Source organism: Mytilus edulis, chromosome 1 (genome assembly GCF_963676685.1).
Source record: "Mytilus edulis chromosome 1, xbMytEdul2.2, whole genome shotgun sequence".
NCBI lineage: Eukaryota > Metazoa > Mollusca > Bivalvia > Mytilida > Mytilidae > Mytilus > Mytilus edulis.
In genome coordinates this window covers 102,174,718-102,201,698 of record NC_092344.1, presented here as the reverse complement: position 1 = coordinate 102,201,698, position 26,981 = coordinate 102,174,718, and the positions used below count along the sequence as shown (strand labels likewise).

At 33.1% G+C, this 26,981-nt stretch overlaps 1 protein-coding gene across 3 annotated transcripts; it reads left to right on the top strand.

The window, feature by feature from the left end:
* The first annotated feature begins 1,395 nt into the window (after window positions 1-1,395).
* Window positions 1,396-26,925, top strand: LOC139516276 (uncharacterized). 3 transcript variants are annotated; one of them, XM_071306295.1, is made up of 2 exons: window positions 1,396-1,490; window positions 24,028-26,925. In XM_071306295.1, exon 2 carries the CDS (start codon window positions 24,067-24,069, stop codon window positions 26,659-26,661), a length of 2,595 nt encoding a protein of 864 aa, XP_071162396.1. In that variant the 5' UTR covers window positions 1,396-1,490; window positions 24,028-24,066; the 3' UTR covers window positions 26,662-26,925. The 3 variants fall into 3 exon arrangements, with proteins under 3 accessions (XP_071162396.1, XP_071162381.1, XP_071162387.1); XM_071306280.1 differs by lacking the exon at window positions 1,396-1,490 and adding an exon at window positions 19,587-19,824; XM_071306286.1 differs by lacking the exon at window positions 1,396-1,490 and adding an exon at window positions 22,514-22,724.
* The last annotated feature ends 56 nt before the right edge of the window (window positions 26,926-26,981 follow it).

The following is a 26,981-nucleotide window of genomic DNA, read 5'->3' as shown; positions in this document are numbered from 1 at the left end:
TTCATACTTTGATATTTAATCTGTTATGGCAGTTCGTCAACGAGAGTGAATCAACACAGCTACTCGGACATATAGTCTGTCATTCATTAATGAGAGTGGATCAGTACAGATACTTAAATATATAGGTTCATTCGTCAACGTAAGTGGATCATATTGATATTCAGACTTAAAGCCTGTCAATATCTAGTGAGAACGATCTAATTAAGATACTCTGACATAAAGAATGTCCTGTCTCAATGAGAGTGGATCAATACAGATACTCTGACAAATAGTCTCTCATTCATTAATCAAAGTGGATCAATAGACAATGCAGAGACTTTGACATAGTTTGTCATTCACCAATCAGAGTAGATCAGTGCAAATACTTTGACATTTAGTCTGCCATTATAATTTATCAATAAAGGTGGGTAAATATAGATATAGAGTCTGTCATCCATCAACAAGAGTGGATCAATACAGATACTCTGACATACAATATGTTATTCATCAACAAGAGAAGATCAGAAATCTTGGACATATCGATAAAATTCCTAAACGAGAGTGGATCAGTACAGATACTCTGATATATCGTCTGTCATTGATCAATGAGAATGAACCAATACAGATACTCTGACATAGAGTTCATCATTCATCAAAGAAGATTAATAGACAATATAGATACTCTGACATAGTTTGTTATTCATCAATCAGAGTAGATCAGTATAGCTACTTTAGTCTGTCATTACTTGGACATATAGTCTGTCATTCATCAACAAGAGAAAATCAGGACAGATATTTTGACATATAATCTGTCATTCATCAACAAGAGTGGATCAGGACAGATACTTTGACACATTGTATATCATTCATCATTAAGAGTGGATCAGTACAGATACTTGGACATTTAGTCTGTCATTCATCAATGAGAGGTGATTAGTAGAGATACTCAGACATATAAAATGTCATTTATTAACAAGAGAAGATCAGAACTCTTGGACATATCGATTTTAAATCGTCAACAAGAGTTGATTAACACAGATACTTGGACATAATATGTCATTCATCAACGAGAGTAGATCAGTACAGAAACTCGAATATATTGTCTCTCATCAATCAATGTGAGTGGATAAGTACAGATACTCGAAAATACCGTCTTTCATTTATCAACGAGAGTAATTCAGTACAGATACTCGGACATATCGTCTGTCGTTTATCAACGAGAGTGGATCAGTTCAGATACTTTGACATATCGTCTGTCGTTTATCAACGAGAGTGGATCAGTTCATATACTTTGACATATCGTCTGTTATCCATCAACGAGAGTGGATCAGTTCAGATACTTTGACATATCGTCTGTTATCCATCAATGATGAATCATGAAATGAAGACATTGAACGAATCCTCCTCAATCCATCAGCAAAAAAGGCCACAACATTTAGTTCGACTTAAAGACTTTCCTCTTTCATTAGTGAGAAAGGACCCGAATACAGACTTGGCATTTTCATCAACGGGTAAGAATTAGCATGTCTTTACAATTTGTATAGTTCTCTGTCTATACAAGTCATGACAGTTGGGTAACGTATGGCAAGCCATTTTGTCAAACCACTGTTTATGCCCTCAAGATAAAGTGATATAGTCAAGCTCAATGTTTAATCTCAGTGTGCTTAACTTCATCAACCAAAGGGTTACCTGAGCTAATTTCACCACTTGGCGCAAGTTCGTCAGTTGCTGTTAACACAAAAAATAACTCTGCTCTGGAACATATAATGCCTACCTATACCTCAACGTTTTACAGGGAATCTTATTAATAATGAATGAAGTTTTTGTGTTTTGATCTGGGTTTTTTTTTAAAACTATAAGCAATATGTCAACTATATTTGTTGTATGTAATGTGTATATGTCTGGCTGGCAGGTATCATCTGACCTTGACCTCTTTTTCATGGTTCATTGGTCAATGTTAAGTTTTCATGGTTGAATTTGTTTCTTTTATACTATAAGCAATAGGTCATATATGTACTACATAGATTGATTGGGAGGTGTAAATATTTGTCTAGCATGATTCATCTGACCTTGACCTCATGTTCATGGTTCAAAGGTTTATATTAAGCTTTCTTGAATAAGTCTAATTCTTAGAAACTATAAGCAATAGTTCAACTATATTTAGTGTACATGTATTTCTCGTTTGGGTTATCTGACCTTGACCTCAACTTTTTTGGATCATGTTAAGTGTAGTAAATCTTTAAATTTGACTTTCAACGCAAAATCAATGGTTAGTAAAGAAAGCGAGACATTTTAGTGTGTGCACTTTTGTTTAAATTATGTATTTTACTGATAAATGGACTTACTTTAACACTGACAGCAGCAATTGTAGGCGAGACACAGCTAGTGTTCCGCGGAACCCCTTAAGATTTTTTTTTATCAAGTGTACACTTATGAAATTTCTATAAGTGATCCTATTCTGTTTTCCCCAACTGCAAAGTATTTGAATACTATTACTATGACTGATTTGTGGATTTATAAGATTTGTTTTTAAAAAGGCTTCTATTGTGAACTGTGAAGTAATATTTCTAATAACGAATTTTCGTTCTGGTTGTCTCCCTGTACCCAAGCACAAGTATTGGTATATTAAGTTTCGGTAAGAATGAAATGTTATATATCAAGATTGATATGCTTGATTTGCTTTTCTTCAATGTGAAGATCTTCTTTTCCTCCCACTTTCTACCTAAGCTTAATGCACTGTTGTATGAATTTTTGTTACATTTCTATCATGAGAACCTCGTTACACCACTGTGTAAAAGTAGTCTCGAATAGAAAACGAGAATCACGTCTGTGTCTTTATGATACCACCATTGTCTGTGCAAACTTATCTTCTTATTCGAATATTGCTTGCTTATATGAACAATAGATATTTGAAATATTTTCAGGACAATTTGTTATTATTGTCATTAAGTGTAAAGTAAGACCAGAAGTGTACTACTCAACTAGAGCCATAGTAAAGTAGTCCAGTCGATTTGTGCAGATTTTTGACAAAATTGCTCAGATTGTGGTAAAAGCATGAAATTTGGCATAGTAGTAGTATATGTCATGGACAACATTTTAAGCTATGGACCCAATCTGAAAATTGAAATTGGCGGAAAGGGCGGCCATTTTGAAATGGCGGCCGTTTGATCTCAATAGATTAATAATAGAAACTCATGAAAATGATATTAGAGAAGATATTGACATGAAATCTGGTAGATAGAATAACAGTGCTGAATCCAATTGTCTTGTAGAACAAAAGTTTTGGAAATATTACCCATATTAAATGGCGGCCATCTTGAAAAATCTTTTTTTTTAAGCCAAAATATGTAGTCATTATTCGATATAATAAAAAAAAATGCATTGTGGAAGATATATACAAATGTATTTGTTTGAGCTTTATAAACAGGACAAGAAGCTAGCCTATCCCCCTCCCCCGAGTTATTCTTCTGTTTTGTAGCGGGAACAAAAGCATTAAAACGCGGACACGAAGAGGATCATAAAATGAACTATTACTCTGAAAGCAATAGTTGTGCTACCGCTTGTTCAACATAGAATAACAGGAGAATTTTATTTTATACGTAGAAATAAAGCAAGAAAATATTTGTATACCTGTCGTTTATAATAGTTGGCTGATTACTGGATAATTCGTTTTGTTGATATTGTTCATTTGAAACAACTTTCAAAAACCTTGATTGCAGACATAATGAATTTTATATAATACAAGTAATGTTATAAGAACATCAACTGCTCAAATGTTCTCAATTGACGTTATAATGTTGAAGATAAGTTGCCAATTGAAAGGAAACAATAAGTAACCAGACACTGTAAAGTGTAACTGGATCAAAAAGAATAATGACTGCAATGTATTTTTTCTGTGGTGATGTATTTGAAGATCTCCATGATACATCGACATTTTCGAATCGACAAAAATAGGGCATGACTGTGCACTTGTACTACAAGACATATTCCCTAAGCCAAAGTAAGAGCTGGAGATGTCAAATCACTAGTATCATGCTTGATGATTGATGAAACTTGACAACATAGCAAATAGGCAGAATAAAAGACATAGAAAGAAAGCCAGGAATCTTTTATCCTTGGAGTTGTGCTTTCCCAAATAAGGAAATACATTGATGGCACACGGCCTGGAAGAAGAATTGTACCAATCTCCAAGCTTGCAGATCACGCTAAATTGTACAGTAAACGCCTGGAAGATCTTGGAGTTATCATGATGGAAGGAAGAACTGATACAACGCAGTTAACAAAATTGAAATGTAGCTGCTATAGGATATCTATAAGCATACAAGCAAGATAAATTAGTGCTCTTCATTTTCAACAAATGTAATCGTGAAGCTCTGAAACAGACCTAATAAAAAAGGGTAAAAATGAAGGCATCACCATAGCCATAGCAGGCAAAATATATATGCTTGATACTAAGAATAACTTTTCAGGGACACTCAATAACAGTTGTTGACACAAGTTTCCTTAGTTAAAATGATAGAGGATGGCCAAACATCAAGACACAGTCCAGAAATATCGTTGAGTGGCAGACAAGACTTACCATTTTTCAGCTATAATAATTCAATTGTGCAACTCGTCGTTGAAAGGATACAACTGCAACTTATCAGTCCTCAGATAGAGAGTAACATGTCTCAAAGATTGTGGAACTGATTCATTTGGAAAGCCTACATTGAATGTCCCTGTAAACCTTTGTATAGGAACAAGCTTAACTCTTCAAACTTTTCTAGTTACTTTGACTATGAAGAGGCCTCCATCATCACGACTAAAAGACATGGCCTGTTTCCCCAACATATTCGTTGAGAATCCGGAGAAAGACGCAACCTTTCATTTGTGCTTGCATATCATCTATGGCAGCTAGTATTCAATTTTTCAGAAGTGTTGTATTAATCATTCCTTCCATGACAACTCATATTTACTAAGAACGTTTACTGTACAATTTACCAATATCATCAATTTCAAATATTAAAACAATATCTGTTACATAGTGTGAGCCGTCACTGTTTTCTATCAATTTGGCGAGCCCCATTCCATGGATAACAGATTCTTGACTTTTTTTCTGTGTCTCGAATTCTGTCTAATTGCCCTGTCGTGCAGTTTTAACAAACATTTAGCATGATATCTGCTCCTGAAATATTAATCTCAAGCACTGAGTCTTCTAAAAGAACAATGGTTAGTAGTTCAAGTGACTGTCACATACTGTATTGTCGATCATAATTGTCGAGGCTTCATGATGATAGTCAGATACCTCATCACAATGAAAGAAAATAAATTCCTGCAATCATTTTGTTCTTGTTAATTCATCACAACCGTGGCTGGTTATTTTACTGTTATTTTCAATCCGTGACTCATCTTAGATTTTCTTCGTTTTTCCTGACAAAATATACTTTGATCTTAAGATTTGCTTTGACAGGATAAGTACCTTTTGCCTTGTGATTATCCCATTACATTGCCTTCATCAACTTGGAACAGTTGTATGCTTACAGAAAATGACTGATTACCAGCTCAAATGTCGATGTCTGCTCTTTTTGTATTTGATTGACATTGTAAATCCTCATGTGTCCTCTCTTGGCGTTATGGAATTCTTTCCAGTCTATTTATTATTTTTTCAGGTCCATTGACTTAATACCTACGTGTTATTCCTTTTCAACATACAGTGGTCATAACTTATATTGTATATACGCATTTTTTGGTGGTAAAAACGTAACTAAGCCCTACATGCTAAACTGTAATTTTAGAAAAGAATTTACGCATATTTTTTAAATAGATTTATTAGTTAATATATGCATGCCTTATTTCAGCACTTGGTGAATATATCCTATATGAATAGCAACAGTCATATAAGTAAATGATAAGAAAAACTAGTTGTAAATGCATATAAAACTTAGTATTAATTCCAAAAACAATTTAGGATAGCGAATAATGATATTTTTGAAATTTACGTTTCCAAAATGGCCACCATTCAAGATGGCCACCTAATACTTCAATAGTCCTCAGTTGATATCCTTTGTCATAAGATAAACTAAAGTTTATCAAAATTGGTAAAGTTATATATTTTTCATATTTTTTTTGATAATTTTATTAATTTTTTTAACATGATTTCAAAATGGCCGCCCAGAGCCGCCATTTTAATTTTCTGAATTGGGTCCATAGCTATAAATGTTAGTTATGACCTCAACTAACACTCTGCCAAATTTTATGCTTTTACCACAATCTGAGCAATTGTTTCACAAATCGACTGGACTAAAGGTCTTCTTGTAAGACTGACTTATTGTGACGATATTTCGATTTCTAGCTTCTGTATCATTGTCATTGATTCAATACATATTAAAAACAAGAAAAAGCAAATGAAGAGTGTATTTATTAATTGATTGTAGGTTGCCGCTTAACGTGAAGATTAGAAAAATAATTGCAAGATAAAGCATTATCTGTCTGTATGGCATAGGTCAAATGACTTTCACCTTAAATTTACTACTTCAACAATATAACTACTTGCAGTGGAAATTCGTTTGCACTCTCTCTCGAAATAGGTACACAAATCGAATAGACGCAAATATTTCAGATTAAATTGTATTATTTTTTAAGATTTTGCCCGAGATCATTCTTGAATGCCAAACAGCAATTAGTTTTACAAAATAATAAATCTGATTTTAACTGGATAAAAATACTAACCCATGGCCATCCGAACAACATGAGACACAAACGAGTTTAATTTAGACCATAAAATTAATTGATACAACATAGATAACAATGTTAATTTCTGCCATTATCGTCGGTGTCAAAATAGTAACTACACATTTTTGCTTAAGGTGTCCTTAAATTTAATTTATGGTTGTAATGAGTATGCTGAGAATTATAATGTCAACACATATGGCATGCATCTAAATGTGTAAATTATATATATTGACCACACTTCACTTATGGGTGTTATTTGATTTAAAAAAAAATCAATTATTTTACTTTGTACCCTGCATGGACATGCAGTCCACGAATATGGATAATTTGTTACTTCAGCTGAGATGTGAAATGGTAAGTTAGCTTAATATTTTTAACATTAGAAATTAATCAACGATTGTTTAGCATCATATGAAGGCATCAGTTGCTGACTTGTATACATCATGTACATGTTTCATTGTAATTTTAAAATTGAAGACGATACCTTGAAACTTTCCTCGATCGGACTGATTTGATTTACAGTATGAAAATATCGGGGATCCCGTCATTTTTAAAAGGGGGTTCCTAATCCAGGACAAAAAGGGGGGTTCCAACTACATGTCCCCATTCAAATGCATTGATCGTCCAAAAAAGGGGGTCCTACCCCCGGACCCCCCCTTTCTGGATCCGCCACTGGTATGTAGGGTTGTCAGTACTGATTATACAAATTACGTACCGGTAAATGACCGACAACAAAAAACGGTTTGATAGTGTTCTTCTAAATTTCTCAGTGTTGCATGCAAAGTGCTCAGTTAAAAATATAACTCCTTCTTTTAATAATAAAAAAGCGGTGAAATATCGATAGGAATTACTACATACTAGTAAATGGACCAGTATATGGTTTACTTTTACAAATTGTGACTTGAATGGAGAGTTGTCTCATTGGCACTCATAATACTACATCTTCCTTTATTTCATATAATCATATACCAAGTCTAACCAAACTCTAACTATATATGTATTTATATGCATACTTACCCTAGTGACCCTCTTATATTTATCATTAAAGAGCAAGTATTTTTGTTATGTTTTTTTCTGGTGAGGGTATACACCCCCTTGAACTGTTCAGTGTGGTAATTAATCAGTGTTTACCATAACTATACACATGGCGTGTGATATAGTATTAAATATACAAGAGATTTATTATTGTCAAGATCCATATCTTATATATACAATGTGTAACAAAGGGTAGATAGAGTATATATTGTATAGGTATTAATTGAAGGACATTTGTTGTGAAGTTTGCTATGATTCATTCATATTTGTGTATTATATTTATGATTATAAAAAAATGCATTCACAACTTAGTTTATATTTATATATGGTAAACTATATCTATAGTATAGCTTTAACAGGAAATTATTCAAAAATACTTATGTCGATAAAACAGTTGCAAATATACGGTTATAGTCTCCTTATCAGTTGGGTCTCTGTTTGTCATTGCTAATGCATATCATGCCATATGCAGCATTTTGTATGTGGGACCTAGGACGTCATACTAACATACGTCTTTAATGGAATCAAACAAAATCTACCCTTCTCAACAATTGGCATCGATGCTGTATTCCTTGTGATGCATACATGTTTATACAGCATTGAGTGGGTTTTGGTAATACAATTATCAAAGATATAAAAGTGAAGATGTGATATGATTGTTAATGAGACAAATCTTAACAAGTGACCAAATGACACAGAAATGAACGTACGGGCTTCAAACAATGAGCTAGGCCCATACCGCATAGTCATCTATGTATGGCCCCGAAATGACAAATGTAAGTCAAACGAGAAAAAATTACGTCATAATTTATGAACAAAATAATGAACGAAAAATAGATATATAATATATAACACAGCAGCATACGCGTTTATTTTGAAGATAACCATGTGGGTATTCCTTTATAGGTCCTTGTATGGCTTATTTTTCCTGACCAGTGCTTTACATATGGGATAAAGATTGTCATCTTAAGTCAAATGTTAAGTCGGGTCGGTCAGTGTACCTTTGTAGCCAGTGTTATGTCTAGAAAGCGTGTATCTACCATGGGAAAATATCATATTCATACAAATACCATGATAAATATACAGGTTTTACTTTTCCGTTTTCAATTAAAATTCACTGGTCACCTTAGTTTCGCCACGACATACCGCATGGATTACGGGATAGTTGGTATGCATATGTATTAAATTTTGAAGAATCTAATACACCAATAATTCAAAATCAATTTATTATCTCGATTTGACAAGTGGACAATAATAAATAACAGTATAAAGTCCTTCTGATTTTATTTGAGATTTAAGATATGGTGTTTATGGTAAGATTTGTATTTGTGTTGACAATCGTTATTAAACATCAAAAGTGAGAATAGTTGATAGAAAACGATAGCAAGGAAAGTTTAAAATCACTTAAAAGTAGATAAGTATCAGCTGGTTGTCACTCAGGTGAAGGCTCAGGTAGATAGTCCAGGTTAATTAGGTACGGGTACTAAAGTTACTTTTCTTGTACTTTATGTTGACTTCAAATATTTGTTGATGGGGGTTGGTATTTTAACAGGAACAGTCAATATTTAACACAAAACGATCGTCTTTGTGGGGGACTTTAAATGATTTTACAATTTTACAAATTCAACAACAGTAGATATTACTTCAGTTTATAACTTTTTACTGTTACAATGAACTCATGTTAATCATTTCAAACTATTAAAGTTTCTAACAAAAAAACAGCCTTACATGTACAATTACTATGTTTGTTTGAGTTGATTACAGATTTTTACTAAATTTATCTTGAAAGATGTGCAGAACTGATTTCTGCGTGATTTCAAAGCAGAATATTTCATTTTTTAGTCGTTTCGGTTTCTTTTGGCAATTAACCTGTTCTCTTGTCCTTAGACTTGTTCCAAATGTCTGTGTCATTTTACATTGATCATGCACTGTTGGAAATACCCTTATTTTTTTGTTCTTCTGTGAAAGCAAAAGTACGAGCAGTTCATCCTTAAATTGATCCACTCACCATGAACCCGCAAAATAAGAATGTAACAGGAAACTTAAAGAGTCTACGACACAATACACAGAAAGTATTTCCATTTTAACAAGTATTTGAAGTCTGTTTGTGCAGATTAGTATCAATACTCAACTGGAAAATCGTCAGTGTAAAAGAATCTCACCCTTTTTCTAGCAATGACAAACGAGAAAAAAGGAAGCTGGAAAAAACGTAATTATTGTGTTCCTATAAATCTTGTATCCAATACACATACTAATTATGCTTTCTCACTGTAATTAATTCATGCTAATTACAAGGTTGTGATTGACATGTTCTTTCTGTTGGTCATCTGATTTGACACAGTTCCAAAGGTTGTGGTCAGACACCTGTAAAAACGAGATTTTATCTATAATATCCACTATCACCCACCTCGCGTGATGTCGTCTTTAACAAGGTATCTCACAGGATTGGGTTACAATAATTTCTCTTCGTAATTCGCAACTTAATGTAGTTTTGCTCATAAATTATTTCACCTGAGCTAGGTAAATATTGTGATAAATGGCACAGTATTGTTCTGGGCTATATTCCCAGAACCATTTGTAATACACACGTGTATAAGGGGGTATTTGCCAATATTATTTATTGGACGAAATTTTAAATTATAAAATGTGCAGCATTCCAAGTAATGTAATACGGAATTATTTTTCAATAAGGACCTTTTGAGGAAATTTAATACGACACCTTCGTTTGCTCTTCAGCAAAATATGCCTGACTAGCCAGGTTTCACCTCATGTACTCGTATAAAACATGTCATAATACATTACCAACGGTGGTGGTCAGATACTTGTATAAAAGATCAAGAAATAAGTCCCAACAGCCAGGCATGTCACTGTGGTTCATAAAACATATGTGGCTGATAAAAAAAACATGAATGTCTTGTATAGTCTAGTTAAATAAATTTGTGTAAGATAGATCATCATGAATTGATTGTCAGATATAGCATCGTTCAGATATCTTCAAATGATGATGGGATAACAAAATAATGACCTCTTACATTCAATTTCCACCTCTGATTTCGTTATATATACATGTATATTTTAATTATACTGACATTGCCATTAGATGTGTGCTTGATCCAGAACAGAGATCGGATCAGAATAGCCTAGGACGTCACAGTGAAATTCGATGCAAATATATAAAATGTCGAGAGATTAATTGTTATGCTCTCCGTATGTTAAAACCCTTACAGCCACTCATTTAAGAATCCTCACATGTTATATTGCAAAGACTGTCCCTATCCAACATACTTTTGTTTTCCAATGGCAGTCCAACATTGTAAATATTAGTTTTTCGTCCTAAATATGCATTATTGAAAAAATTCCACTGGAGGTTAAACACACTATCATTACCTAATGATCTGTCTGAAACAGCAAAAATTTAATAAAACAACCTTTTATGTAAGTTTTATTCAGGCTCTTAATCAAGTGAGCACTCAGTTGCATCCAACCTGCCAAACGGGAAGTATTTCGTGAAATGGCAGAATAGATTTTTCCCACATACTGTCTGCTCTTTGGTCGGGGTTTTGTCTCTTTGAAATAATCCCCTTTTCCATTCTCAATATTTTATATAACATTCAAGTTGTTGAACACGTGTATTTTGAAATCATTGAACTGTCTTTAAGGGTGTTTGCCGCGCAAAAATTACTGGAGTTAGCTCTCTCAGAGGTAAATCTGGATAATAACCTCCAGAAAATCTAAAATAAGGTCGATACTGTATAATGCTAGAGATAGCTTATGTATGTTTACATTTTGTTCTAACCAGCACGTTGTCTGAGAAACTACGTTCTTATAGTACTCAATTGGGACTTATCATTTGAACACTCGACGCCCAGTTTGATCTTTTGATGTAAATATTTGATTTCTGTCAAATAGTCTAGCCTAAAAATAAAACATAAGACACATTCTGTATATCGGCCCATAATTTCTGTAGACTACAGATGTCCATAACAAAGTTTGCAAGGGGGGGGGGGGGGGGAATCAGCAAAACGAATCCCCTCCCAATAAACCACTTTAGGATGGAATCGAGTTAGTGCGTTAGTCCCTATAGCACTTAGTTTCACCAGTTGCGTTACTCGTATGAAGTCCAATAAATGGTGGTCAGTGATATTGCTTCATATTATAGTGGACTTGTACTAGACATCCCATGCTGTCTGGCAAACCTAGACATTCCTTTTGACTGCAGAAAGACGATGTATGGAATCTTGTTTTTTGTTGTTGTTTTTTTTACCAACGGAAAGACTGCGTTATGCAACATATAAGAATTACAAGTTCTTAGGTATAAAATCAAGATATCGGATTCATCGCATACGGTTCAATATATTGTACAGTATATATAAAGACTAGACATGCAATACATGAAAGCTGCAAGAAAAACAATTAATGAGGATAAGTATTAAATTTCCAAATTCCCAGATCGAACATTTAAGCACTTCAAAATGTAGAACGGCGTCGTTAAGGTCACTTTTAATCTATTATCTAATGGAAATCAATAATATCCTTTTTCTAAATAACATTTAGTCATGAAAAGGAATTCCCTGAAAAATGCTATAATGGAAAATATGTTGTCAGCAATCATCAAAAATGATTTATGGACTTTATCGAACAGAACCGAAGATATCAAATGGTTTAAGGGGGCTATACAGATATAGTGCAAGCTCTCGCTAATACAGATTTTGTAACATCAAACACTCAAGGCAATATGACAAACACCTTATTGCCAAAATTCATTGATAACTTTTTCATCATTTTTTTTACATTTACGAACATAAAATTGACAGTTTTATGCCTCAGTAATTGAGTCAGTATGTGTCATTTGGTAATAATATGTCACCATTACATATGTAAAAATCATTACTGGACTCTTAAGTGGACATTACTAATAATAAAACCATTGTTTTCTTTGTGGACATGCAAAATGTTTACGTCATTATTCACCATCTATAGCTTAACCACCCTAACATTTGGTGCTGGGTTACAATTAATACTTCAATTGGTTTCAATTTTCTAAATATTTGAAGATATTTTCCCCGATGAAAGAACATTTGAGTGCATTGCGTGGTTTGAATGTATGTATTTTTTGTCTATCTGTCGACATTTGATAGTTTTGCTTTATGTATTTAGGGTCAGAATGGCGACTTAACAACTTGGGGTTTAATATTAAATACATTTATGAAAAACAAATTTATAGTTTTGTATTATAAGTTTATGCATTGCGTGCAATTATGAATTAAAAGGTGTTTCAGGTACATTTTGTATGCATGCTTTCAAACTGTCTCTTGTATCGTTGTAATGGATTGCAAACCAAATTCAAAACTGAAAGTTCTTGAAAGGTAAAACTCTTTCGTACGATATCCAATAACATGACGTAACTTTGTATACTGTTACAATATCTCCCACTCGAAGAAAGTGAATATATATATAGGATTCATGAAGTGCGATGGACTTTCCTCTTCTTTTGTATATTTTACAAACGTTATTATATATATGCATTGAGGACCTATTGGTGACCTTTTGCTACTGTCTGTTCTATGGTCGGGTTGTTGTCTCTTTGACACATTCCCCATTTCCATTCTCAATTTAATCATACTCTAAAAATGTGTAACAGTTGTTTAATAATGAATGGTTTTTCCCGAAAAGGTGATAATATTAGCGGAATAAAATAGTAATTAACGCTTATATTCTGGAAATTCCAATGAACTGTTTCCATTGTATATTAAACCTGGACAATAATCAAACCGTCGAACTTGGAAAATCAGAGAAATCTGCATCTTTTATAACAAAATCTCACTTTACAAATCTACTGAGTAAAAGTAATGTTAAGATGAAACCCGACGGATACTATCATGAACCACCGTTCGTTTTAAACATATTTATTTACAGTGGATTGGGAAACAAGTTATTACAACTTATATTAATCCCTTTCATCTTTGAGGGTGCGAGTGCTGCCTTGTAGCGGCATTAGCTTGCTCTATTCTAATTTTACAAGGGTGTCATTTACGTGCAAGAGATATTGCTCTCTCTTAACACGAGTTATGCATTTATTGTTCCCTCTCCGACGGACTATCATCGTTTCTCGAGACCATACTCGCAAATGGTGTCAAGGAAGATCCGAAAATTCAGTCCCTGAAATTTTCTCACCGGAGCGGCGATCGAACCAGGTACCTTTGTATTAGAAGTCCGATGCGCTTACCACTACACCACGGCTCAGCACAATGAATTTCATTTTTCATTTTATTTCTTCGCTTTTTGAATAAAATAAGATCAATTCTTTCAATATGAGAATAAGATGAGGTAAGATTACCAATGAAACAACAACTAAAGGTCACCGTACGGCTTTTTACAATCAGTAAAACCTATATCATTCCGCACAACAAGCTATAAAAGTCTCCGTGATGAAAAATGTTATACCATTCAAACGATAAAGCTAACGTCTTGATCAATTCCCAAAACAATAAAGCCCTCATTCATGATCTATTGTCTTTTGAACTTTTGCTTAGTTACGTGTATTAGTTTGTGATTGGGTCCGTTTATTGGGAACTACTGTATTGGTATGACAATGGTAATTGTACAGCACTTGCAGTAGCATTGGTAGTTTCAGTGAGATTTTAGGCCATGCAGTCTAGTCATGCTTGCCATATTGCTTTTTTTATTTTAACAATTTGTAATAACTATAAAAACTGAAGAAAAAAAACCCCGAGACATATCTCTGTGTCCACCATTTGTTACATATGGACGCAGAACAAGGTATATCTTTTATGATAAAAAAAAACAACCTAAGAATTTGCCAAAAAATATCTTTAGCACTTCAATTTCAAAAGCAATAACAATACGGGCTAATGCAAGCACGAAAGTTGTACTTTGTGAAAAATGGGACACGAAAGTAAGGTATACATATATATGAAATAAGTTCAGACCATGGAACCATCATAAAACAAAAGGAGAATGATTTTTAGTGGTTTTTAGTGGTTTCTTTAAAATATATTCTACAAAAAATATATAAATTGTTACTAGAGTTACATTGCATATTAAATTATAATAAATAATTAATTAGATAATTATGGTTATTCTGGGGGATGACATTTTTATGTCTTTTGTGGAATATATTATGTTTTCTTGTCAACTAATTAATTTAATACTGAAACAGGTGTTGGTTTTCTGAAGAATTCATGAGATCCAAAACACCTTCAGTAATTATTCATTACCGCGCAAAAATGTTTGTGTAAATGTTGTACAAGGACATGGAAGTCGACCTCATACAAACTATTTATAACATTGGTTTGATAAACCGTATCAGTAAGCATAACTTCTTAAACAGGCAGATAAAAGGAGTATTTGCTACATGGAATATAGGGCCGCATATATACGAAAGAAGTGGTAATAAAGTTCAAGCAATTCATGAATTGCAACTCACGTTTGCAACTTGCTATTGCAAAAATCCCAAGTTAAATAGAGGGTTCAGAGTAAAAAAAACCAGATTAACTCCGCCACATGTTTTTTTCTAATGTTCCACTGAGGAATGAACCTTGACGAATAACTGTCGTTTATCATAATATCTTAAAGTGTTATTTTGTTGTTGTTGTTTTGGATTTTTTAGGGGGAGTAGGGTTATGTTTTTCAACCCTGCGACATCTGTCGAAGATAGCTATATATATACATAGTGATAGTGATCCGCCGGCGGTTGCGTTAAAAACTTCTTTAACTATTCTTAATATTTTACCGGAAAGTAGGAGACCTGGATCCTTCATACTTTGTATATAGATGACTTATGCTATGAGTTTTTCCGTCTGTCATATGTCTATTGTTCTTGACCCCAATTTCATCGTTCAGTGACTACTTGAAAAAAATAGTTAAGATTTTTAGAATTCTTAATGTTTTTTCTTATTATCAGTAATGAGGATAACTATATTTGATATGTGTATATGTGTGTCAACTATATTTGGTGTATGAAAATATTTTACGAGTACATGTCAGCCAGGAATCTTTTATTTTACCTTGTCCTCATTTTTACGGTTCATTGATCAATGTATTTTTTTTCTAATACTATAAGCGATTGGTCAACTATATAAGGTGTGTGGAATGGGTGTAAGGTGTATATGTCTGTCTGGCAATAAGCATATGACGATGACCTCATTTTCATGATTCCAATGTCAATCTTAAGTTTTCCTAGTTTCGTTTGTTTCTCAGATACCATATGCAATAGGTCACCTATATTTAAAGCATGTTATGATTTCAAGATGAACATGTTTGTCTGGCACGGTTCATCTGACCTGGACCTCAATTTCATGGTTAGTTGAACAATTTTAAATTTCCTGGTTAACTTTCTTTAATACTATGTGCAATAGGTCAACTTTATCTAAAGCATATTTGGGGTCTGGAATGATTGAAAGGTGTTCGTGTATTTCCAGACCTTGACCTCATTTCTTAGTTCATGTTATGTTTATGTGATAGTTGTAGTAAATCTTTATATTTAGAACTATCAACATAAAATAAATGGTCAGTAAGGAAGACGAGACATTTCAGATTGGGTACTCTTTTTTTATTTTGTCATTTGAAAAATTCGTCGTTCATGGCGATGCTCAGTGAATGAGTCTCTGATAAATCATACATTTTTTTTTTTAATTCAGACGATTAAGAGATTTACGTATTGTTTAGACCTGTTTATAAATACGTTGTTAAAAAAATGATATATTTTGTGATTTGTTAGAAGTTGTTGTTTTCTCGTTGATACATACAACAAATCTCTTATTTCTCTAGGTCCGATCTTCAAACTTACCACTATTATAGTGTTAGTGAATACATCATTTTATAGCGTGACAACTGTGATCACGGTCACTGCTCCCGAATAACGTACCATTGTCACTCTCTTTATTGCTTTGCATCTTATTAATAATTCGTAACAATACTTCGACAAAGAAGCAGAATCCATTGAACTTTCGGTCATCGTCATTTGATTGAGAATACATGCAGGAAAATTATATATTTCAAGCCGTTAATTTTAGTTTTTGATACCCTTTTATATTCCCGACATTGAATTTCAGTTCCACTTCGCTATTCCGGACACTTCGTTTGTTCCGCTTGTCAGATCCCTTTTAAGAGAAAGCAATCATAGGCAATAAATATTAAAAACAAGATTAAATCGGATCATTTGTTGCCATTTTAAGGACAGTATAAATATTATGTAATATTTATCATTCATAATTGGTCTACTTTTATGTATAAAATTTCTTTATTTCTATCCGTTTATCAATTTAATCTAATGTAAATTCAATACACTCTTCTGGTTTTTAATTAAAATAAAGTGCCTGATATTTTTGCATTAAAGACTTAGTTTGAATAATCAAAATTGCAGTCGATTTCAAACAATTCATTCTGATTAAAACTCATCAAAATAGAAATCTCATATGACAGGTCAAGAATGAATATTTGCAGTCCGAAGTACGATATTGATGTTAACATTTAGCTTCAAACTTTGCCGAAACACAAACGTATATATGCTATCAAGTACGTCCTTTAATATCTTATCCTGTATATATAATAAAAACAGTTCTCCAGATGGAAAGACGGTTCTGCTTTAGATAATTTGCAAAGTATTAATTTACCAGAACTATAGTTTTTAATAACGGCTCTTTGCACGTTAAGAACCCTTGCAACAACTCTTTGATTGTCCATATACATGTGGTCTCTTGCACGGCAAAATTTCTGTCCCTACTCAATATACCCTCATTTTCTAGTTCCAGTCCAAATTTCCACGACCATCATCCAAGATGACCTCTATTATTACAAGACTAACCTATTGTATCTATTGTTAACTTGTTCTCGTCCTGAACATGCATGAAATATTTGCATTACATTTTTTTTTATATCTCATCTACCTGAATGCCCCCATTCTTTTCCCCATTTGTTTTAAATCGTGTCTAAAAATGATATCTATTATTTATTATTTTCTTGTAATGTATATTTATATATAGAAATCAAGGTTAATGTTGATATATTTCCCATAGGGTCTTGATTCATTTGGGAAAAACCAAATATGACCACGACTTACAAGTTCACATCACTGTTACAGTTTATTTTTACTCTATGTTGCTGAGATATACAAATATTATATTTGAAGCAAACTTGGGTGTGGTAGAAAGTAAAACTAAAAGAAACAATATACTGAGAAAGACACTCACTCAACTTCAGGACTGCTTGGTTTCAAAAGTATTACACTGCGTATATTAGTACTTTTTAAACAAAAATGAAAAATATAATGCATGTTCTTTTAACTGGAATTCGTATAAAAAAATAACACCTGCAGAAAGGGCACGTCCTCGAATATAGGACTACTTGCCACAGGCATAGAAACAAGTGCCTGTGTTACTTGCTTTTAAAGTATTATATTTTTTTAAGCTTTTCAAACAAAAATGAGTAAACGTCCACTTATTACTAAAATTAGTATCATCGGTGTAATTCACAGCGTCGTCACTAGAATCAATGCGCTGCAAACTAGGTTGTGTTTAGTTGGAGGCATCATGTAGCTTAAAACTTGTGTTTTGAAAGTACCTGTCTTTATTTGTATGGATTTGATTGAAATCAATCATACCCCGTGATATGTGACATCCTAATATATCTATGTCACATGTAATGTTACATACTTTCTATTTAGCCTGTATTGACAGGTGACGAACTATTAATATTTGTACAGCTTAGAAAACAAAATAAGGATAAAAAAGGTTTAAATCCCCGTAAAATCCCTCTACTAACCTATCTTTACCATAATCAGAATTTGTTCGTATCTAGGATTGGGGGTTTATCCGTGTCATATTGATAACATCTTCAACCCAAAGAAAGTTCCACAAAGAACGGATGTCAAGTAGGTAACTAACCATTGTTCGTTTGACTTACTTATATATATAATCCTAGTATTGGAAACAGTTGTGGATCCGGGATTTTCGACAGGGGGTATGACAGGTGTCGGCTGGAGATTCCCACCAAAATCAGAAAAAAAATTACTAAAATGGAAGAATTTGGTCTTGATTGGGACGTGGAAAGATGCCGATAGGATTTTTTTCAAAATTTAAAAGAAATGGAGCCAACTCGTTCTAAACGATTTTCCTGTTTAGAATAGTTATTATCTGAGAACAATAAATAGTAATGAATATAGCATTTCCAACAATTACGTGATTCAATTATAGTTTATGGAAAATTAGATTAGCGTATAGATATTAATTTATTTATCGGTGATACCTTTTAATCAGTTCGTTAATTTGGTTAGTCCGGTAATCTTATTATCAAAGAAACCAATGCTACTTCAAATAAATGTTTTTTTAGCAATTTCCCCCAGGACATAGCAATTAATTCATCCCAAGACGAATGTGCTAATTGATTTAATTTTTAATACATTTACAGTGAGAAATATCAGAAAACTAGTTCCTAAAGTTTGTTTGATCTGGGTTTAGAACCTGATCAAAATCAACACTCGGATCTGTTCATTGCGATTTGGTAAAATAAATATTGAAAGAAATTATAATAATTAAAGTAAACAGCCCAAGGAAACAACAATGAAATAGGTATAGATTTACTTAACCTGTACAGAACAGGTGAACTGGAATAAAACACGTCTTTAGTTAAAAAATTACCCCAAATTGTCAATCATTGTATATATAATTAGAATGAAACGGTTTTGTTGTTAAGTCGATGATATTGTTCCGTGAGAAATAGACTTCATATTCATTTTAATTGTTATTGATGCACATTTGAAGTTTATCAATGTGATCTGAGTCTTCTTCGAGGTTTTGTGCTAATGTTTTGCTTCGACGCCACCGATTGTGATTAGATTTGGCTATATCACCTTAAGTAGTCCAATGAAATCATCCGTTACAACATTAGCCAGGTAAATCTCAGGTGTACTAGTAGTAGAAGATATGCACTGACTATAACACAGGAAATAATTTATCTCTGGAATACTATAAAGTTATTATTTACATTACATATTTAAAACGTCCCTGGAAAAGTTATTATTACTGCTTTTTATTATTTATTCTGAATGGATATGGCTCGGATTTACAAACCATAGGAAAAGTAAGTTTTTTTGTTGATTTTATTTTAATTCAAGTACTACAGTTGACGTTGAGAAGTTAGGAAACTTTATGAGCTTGGTATGTTTAACGTGTTTTTACTCTTGTAATGAAGTGTATTTATTTCAAAATCTATGTTTCTAATCGCAAGTTTATTTTACCAAAATCAGGCTTTGGTAAGAAAAAATTCTCGCGGAACAAGTTCCATTCTCAATTTTATGATGCTAAATAATCGAGGCAGGATTCTTGCACTGAAAATATTGAAACGAGCAATAACATTCAATGTATTCTAGACTGTTTGTGTCGCGCAGAATTTATTTTTACAACTTTCATTTATAAATAAATCATTATTCTGAATCTTAATTTAATTCAGAAAATTGAACTCCTTTTGCTTATTATACCTAGTTTTCCAGATTCGCTAAAATAAATGGTCTATAAAATGTTATAGTATAGTTTTAATGGGTATCTAATTTGAAATTAACACTTATAAGGCCACTGACCACTTTATTAAAAACATAAATCAATTTCCTCGGTCATCTTACAGATAACATCGGGTAGATGGCAACCTAGTCTAGCAATTTCAATCCTTTTAAATTTGTGATCAAGTGAAGATCATTTATTAACGAACTTGTAAAACTGTTGATAAATGAGATGAACACAGTAATCTAAATTGAAAGTTAAATACACATATACAATTTGTAGGCGGACGGATCACATTTACAGCAAGATTGATTGTAACTGTACTAATCCGTACGTAATTTCAATTTTATAAGGAATTATAAGACGCAAAAATAAAAAAGACTAATGCCAAAAATACATGAGTATCTCAAACAATATATAGGTTAGACCAATTTCACTTAAAATTCTTTCACTCGCAGACTCAAATAATAAATCTTGTCAAATCTATGGAATTCGAATACTACAGAATCTATATATTGTACTTAAACTTACTAAACATTATTCAAAATTTCTACATATTTCCACGCAAAATATATTTCTACGTAATTCAGCACTACATGATATTGATCTTGAAGGCGGTTGGATGCAAATTATTCATCCTTTGAATTTTGAATTGAATTGCTTCTCTAACCAAAATGAAACTATTTTCATCTGGGAAAGAAAAAACAATATATACACATGTAGCTTTATTTCTAAAAAAATATTAGTTTAGTTTTATATTGTTTTTAAATACATTTTTGAAATGTAACAAAAAAAATTCAATAATGCGATTTTGTTCTTCAGTTCAGTTCATTTGTTTAGAAAGAAGTCATACTATTGTTAGAACCTCATAGATCACATATGGAGCTATATATACGAAACGGAATAAATGAATATTTTTTATATAAAGTATATTGAAGGAGTGGGATTCTCTAATGAACAAGAAATTATTTTCTCTGTAACCGCGAAGGGGCTTGCGACCGTTTTTCTAAGCGTCTTCATAAATGTTGTTTTTGTCCAAGTAACTGAAATTTTCATCAGAATTTTAGCAATTAGTTTCATGATAATATCTAGATTTGAAAGAAGTCTTTTCAGTTTTCCTTTGATATGTATATATTGGTAATTTCCTGGCATTTATAGGCTATTTGTCTCGCTTATAAAAATATATTAAGTTTTTTCAAGCATCAAGCTATTTCCAATTAACGTACTATCTATACATGTATATATAGCTTCTAAGATTTAGTTTCTGTGGAGACTGCTATAATTATACAGTACGTCTGTTCAGATGGATCAATTACATTGCACTAGAACATGACTCCTAGTTTGTCAATAAAAAAAAGTAAAAAAAGGACAAAATTTGCATGAATTCGATACAAAGTTTCATGTTGCATATGAATGATGAAACTGATATTTGGTGACTCTTCATATTAACGATCGTCCTGAATATGAGTGAAATATTTTCAACTGGACGTTACGAAAACAACAATCAACCGAAAAATTCTTATAAAAACGAAAAAAAGTATTAATTAGAAAAAACATAGCACAATTCTTTTAAGATTAAACCTGACAAAGAAAACGATCAAGAAACAACCATTGTCTACATAAGGAAATGCCTGTACCAAGTCAGAAATATGGCAGTTGTTTTCCATTCGTTTGATGTGTTTGAGCTTTTGATTTTGCCACTTGATAAGGGACCTTCATTTTTTAATTTTCCTTGGAGTTCGGTATTTTTGTTATTTTACATTTAAAGACTATATCAAGTAAATATTTCATTATATTAATATGTTAATACACATGAGTAAAAATCCTGATACTTTTGTCGTTTTCTTTGAATGGTTGTTTTTGGGGTTGTTTATAGTTAACAAAACCATACATGGTACATCGGGGATCGGAAGCTGGAGGAACAAGTTTGGCATACTTTGGTCCAGTGGCTGTATCCGTTACTAGTTGATTAAAATAAATATTGCGTAATTAATTTGACGTAAATGGAAATGAGCATGCTATACTTTAAGTGCGTTTTCCACAATGTTTCTGGAAAACAAAACATAATTATGGTTAAAAATAGACTAAACCAGAAAATCCGTGAAACTTAATGCTATAATAATCAATTATGGACATTAATGTCAGGAAAGTGGTCGATATGATAAAGCTGTGACCCAACAAGATGACAAACTTTATGATAGTTAATGTTAATTATACCTATATACCTTATTCAAGTTCATCAGGTGTGAAAAATGATCCATGTCAATTCTTTTGTTAAGAAACTGCAGGATTCACTTCCTCGGCTTTTATCATAGTATGTGTACATGTCATCAACAAAACCACACATTTTCTCTTTGATGGTAAACACATTCATTACAAACACGGCGTAGAAAACATGTTTTAAATAGGAAACTGTAAAAATTTAATTACGATTTAAACAAATCTGTTATCATGGTAATATCAGTCACGATACTGTCTTAAAAGGTAAGCGATTAGGATAATATTGAAAAACGACACACTTTTTAGTCGTTTCCAATGTTTGATAACTTTGTCAGTATTACTTTAGTTCATTCAATTATAAAATGAAATATATGACGCCAACGATTTCTTTGTGTTTATAGCATTCAACAAACTTTTTATTTGGAAAGGGGGGGGGGGGGGGGTAGTAATTAAAAAAGAAACTTATTATTTATTTGTTTCGTTACCATTCTACAGCTACAATTTGTTTCGTTTTATTATCAAGTTTGATGAATTGCTGTGTACAAGTTATAGTACGTATAACATTGTTCACGAAGACTCCTTTCGTAACGAATCTCCACTTATACCAAAATAATTACAGGTTACACTTCAGTGATGAAAACAGAAAAACGAATAAATTGCGAGGCAGGATTTTAAGTGATAATTTATCTGTCCTTTCTATCCATCTTTGATCAGTCTAAGGTGTTGGATCTTTAAATAATTATTTCTGAACAACAACACAATAACAATTCTTCATCAAAGCGTTATCCAACGGCCATTTCTCAATGTCACACTTCATAAAATGCAAATTAGTTATTTAATTTAGGTGAAGTAAATAGCATATAACGTATTAGATTTTCATACTACTTAACTCATGTCTTTATAACCTCCGACCATGTCCCTTATAAGATTTTCTGAAGAGTTGATTTTTCAATTTCTCATGTTTTAATCAAGGATTTGTATAGTCTAAACTCTTGCTACACAAATCCTTGTTTTAATGTATATATGATGACCCATAATGCATTTCCCCTCAGTGCAATATAATTTTGCTGTAGAAAAGAGATATATGAAACATATTGACCATGTAGAGTTTTTAGATATTCAGTAGTTCGATTTTTCATAGCTGTACATCCACATCCTGCAGTTTCAGATGTATCATTGATGTTTTATATTTAAAGTTTGGACTTGATTCGGGTATTAAAATAAAACTACCAATAGTGAACTTAGAACCTGAAACATGTAAAATGTTAGTTTAAGAAATCTGAATTGTACAGTACTAGCAACTTATTTTTGTACACATTGTTCATTGGCTACATGTATATGTCGAGATAAAATTATAACAACCGACCCTTTAAACCGTCCACAGTAAAACAAGAAGGAAAACACAACAACAACAACAACAAACAAAACAATAACCACAATCTAAACAAAATTAAACAAACTGTGACACCCCCAAAAACTGTTTATGTAATGGTTAAGTTTTTAAATGCTTTATTTCCCGTCATGCTACTTTTGAGAGTATAACTAACTATTTATTTTTATTTTACAGAATGAACTACGAGATCAGAGTAAGGAGTTGACAAATCAGATGTGGTTGTTATATGTTACTTTTGAGGATTTTATATGTCTATCCTATCCAACAAAATCAGCAGCAGTATTATCAACTCGCGTGGATATAAACAATTATATCAATACAGGACCAATCTCAGCAAAACGACGTAAATCTAATAAACGTCACCGCGATAGTCCAGATAAAGCAATCGAAGAAACGTGTGAAGAAAATAGACTGAAACATAATCTTGGTGATGAACATCTGAATCAAAACGAGTTGGGACTTCGAATTGGAGAGGTTATCTGTGTGCATCAAATCGCCAGAAAACGTCGCCTCGGTAGATCGGTCTCGGACAATACACCGTCTGACAATACCTCAAACTGTGTGCATGGTGTTAATGATTTAAACAGTCTCGGATTGGATAACATTGATATGCCGTATCGTGATAGAGATAGGATGCATGAACGTAGAAAAAAGGATCAGAGATCTAATGTCACTCTGACAAAGGACTATGGGTTTGGCAATTCATGGAGGACCCGTCAATCGGGAGATATAATTAGAAATTGTCATTTAACTGATCAATTAGTGAACCATAATGGCTGTGAGCAAAATCCGAGGAACAAAAACCTACCCGACAATAGAGTATGTCAGCGTGATAATCCGGCATTGAGAATAACAAATGGGTGTTTAAACCGAACAGCTGATCGCTGTGTGGGATTTAGTCCTCTTAATGCTTATCCTCAGGAGGAGATCCATAATAACCATTTAAATCTAAGTTGTAGCGCTACTAATACTCCACTCTCACTTAATTTGACAAACGATTTGGATCGCCGTAATAATATACTAAATGTTTCAGCTTTTAATCCAGGAGACTCAAAAAGTGCAAGATTTCGCCTGAAGTTGGACTTAAATACAAAAAATAAACCAAAAAGCCCAAGAAGGGTATGTTCTAGAGAAGAACTTAGTGGTGCAACTGGAAATTCTGACCTGACACGGTCTGCGTCATTTGATAATGTAATTACACCAGAAAAAGAAATGCCGTCCAAAACACTGTCGTGTGAATCTTCTCCAGTAACGATATCTAGTGGATACGAGAGTGATTCCCTGCCGACAAACGAAGCCGATATAGACAATATATTTGTGAACGGAAAGAAAAAACAAAACAATCGACCTGTTCCGCCAATGGAATTACCAATAGACTATTTTTCAATGTCGGACAGTCATCCATCACCCCACGGACAACCCATCTGTACGAGTGCAATTGTTACACGTAAACCAGAGACGTTTGTGCAAAATGAATTGAATGAACAATCTCAACAAAACAAATCAATTACAGAGGAGACAGGACCACCGGTGCAGACACATCAAGAGCAAACGGACAATCAAACTCCAACCAGGTTCTCCCCCGCACAAATAAACAATTATCAACTAACAAAAGTCGCGCGTTCAATGTTTGAGATTATACACGATTTACAGGCTGAAAAGGACCAGGAAAACAAAATGAAATCTCGGAAACTTAAGCGACATGTACAATGGCGGAAAGACAGGCCAGATGTCTTAAGAAAACCTGTCAAAAACATTGAAAATGAAAGTGGTGTTAATACAAGCGTAAGTCAACAGGAAAATTGTGAACAATCTCGTGAAAACTTTCAACCCGCCCTCTTGTCGTCACAAGGGAAAGTGTCCGTTAGATGTGTGAGGCGGCCATTGGGGAGTGATCCTTCATTTCAAAATAGACAATATCTACCTCATAGTTCAGAGTTTGATAAAACTTCTTATCCTGAATTTTCAAGACAACTTAGTGAGCCAGAGATAAGATCACATGATATTCACTCAGAAAAATTTCATATGAATCATTCGTTTGATTCCAGGGATAAACGAAATCATATTGTGTTCGAAGGTTGTGCGCCATATGCAACCACTAAACTGCCAGGTTGTTCACCGTATGCAACAACTCGATTGCCTGGATGTCAAACGCCACGAAGGGACGAGAAAGATGATCATGTGTATGAAACTATTCCTGGAGATGATCTTCTGCAATATGAGGAAATTTTAAGAATGAGGTTGAATGGGTTGCTTCCTCATAAATATCACCCTCCAGCTTTACCCGCAAGAAATATAAATGATAGAAAAATGTCCGAGCCTATTCGAACAGACTTCAATGCAAACTTTCGTTTGCAACAACAAAGAATTCAATCTAATCCAAATTTCCAACAAAATTTGCAGAATGACATTAACATTATTTCTACCTCAAGCAATCACCGAAATCATCAACTCAGTAAACCCAGATCGTTCTCATACGATCCATCAGATCCTTCGAAAACTGTTCCGAATGAATTCGTTTCGAGGTGGTCGGCTGCTGACTTGCTGAACTATATCGATGGCATTCGACAACCTCCACCGAAGAGAAGAGAAAATTTCTATTTCTTATTGGATAGTAAACAGAAAAGAGCATGTTTTTCAGAGTCTCTTGAGATAGAAAATAAAATAAAAGACATGGGAATAAATTTGGACGAGAGCAGACGTCCACATCAGGATGAGGACGGTTATACCACAGTGGATAATGATCCTTCTGAAGCGCCGCCTTTTTGTACCGGGGGTTTACACAACATGCAATCAACTTATGTTTGACCCTTATTATGTGCAATCATGAATTCTTTTAAATGCTTTTGCATGATGGACCGAATTTTTATATAGCATTCGGCTAAAGGTGCAAGATTTGATCTCAAACAAATGTGAAAAATGGTCTACATATACTGTTGTCGTGTAGAAAGTGCTAAATGACTGTGATTGTTAATACTTATTGTTGTATGTATTTGTGATAATGTGAAAGTTGTGTTTAATTATTTAATAATTGTATTTAAATATACAAACATTAAAAATTGAAATTTTGAACTTTTTACAGTCATTCACATATGTATAGTGTTCCAAAAATGAAAAGGGACTACATG

Bases quoted from the DNA above. Each gene is read 5' to 3' on its own strand.
- LOC139516276 (XM_071306295.1), top strand. From the start codon at position 24,067: ATGTGGTTGTTATATGTTACTTTTGAGGATTTTATATGTCTATCCTAT.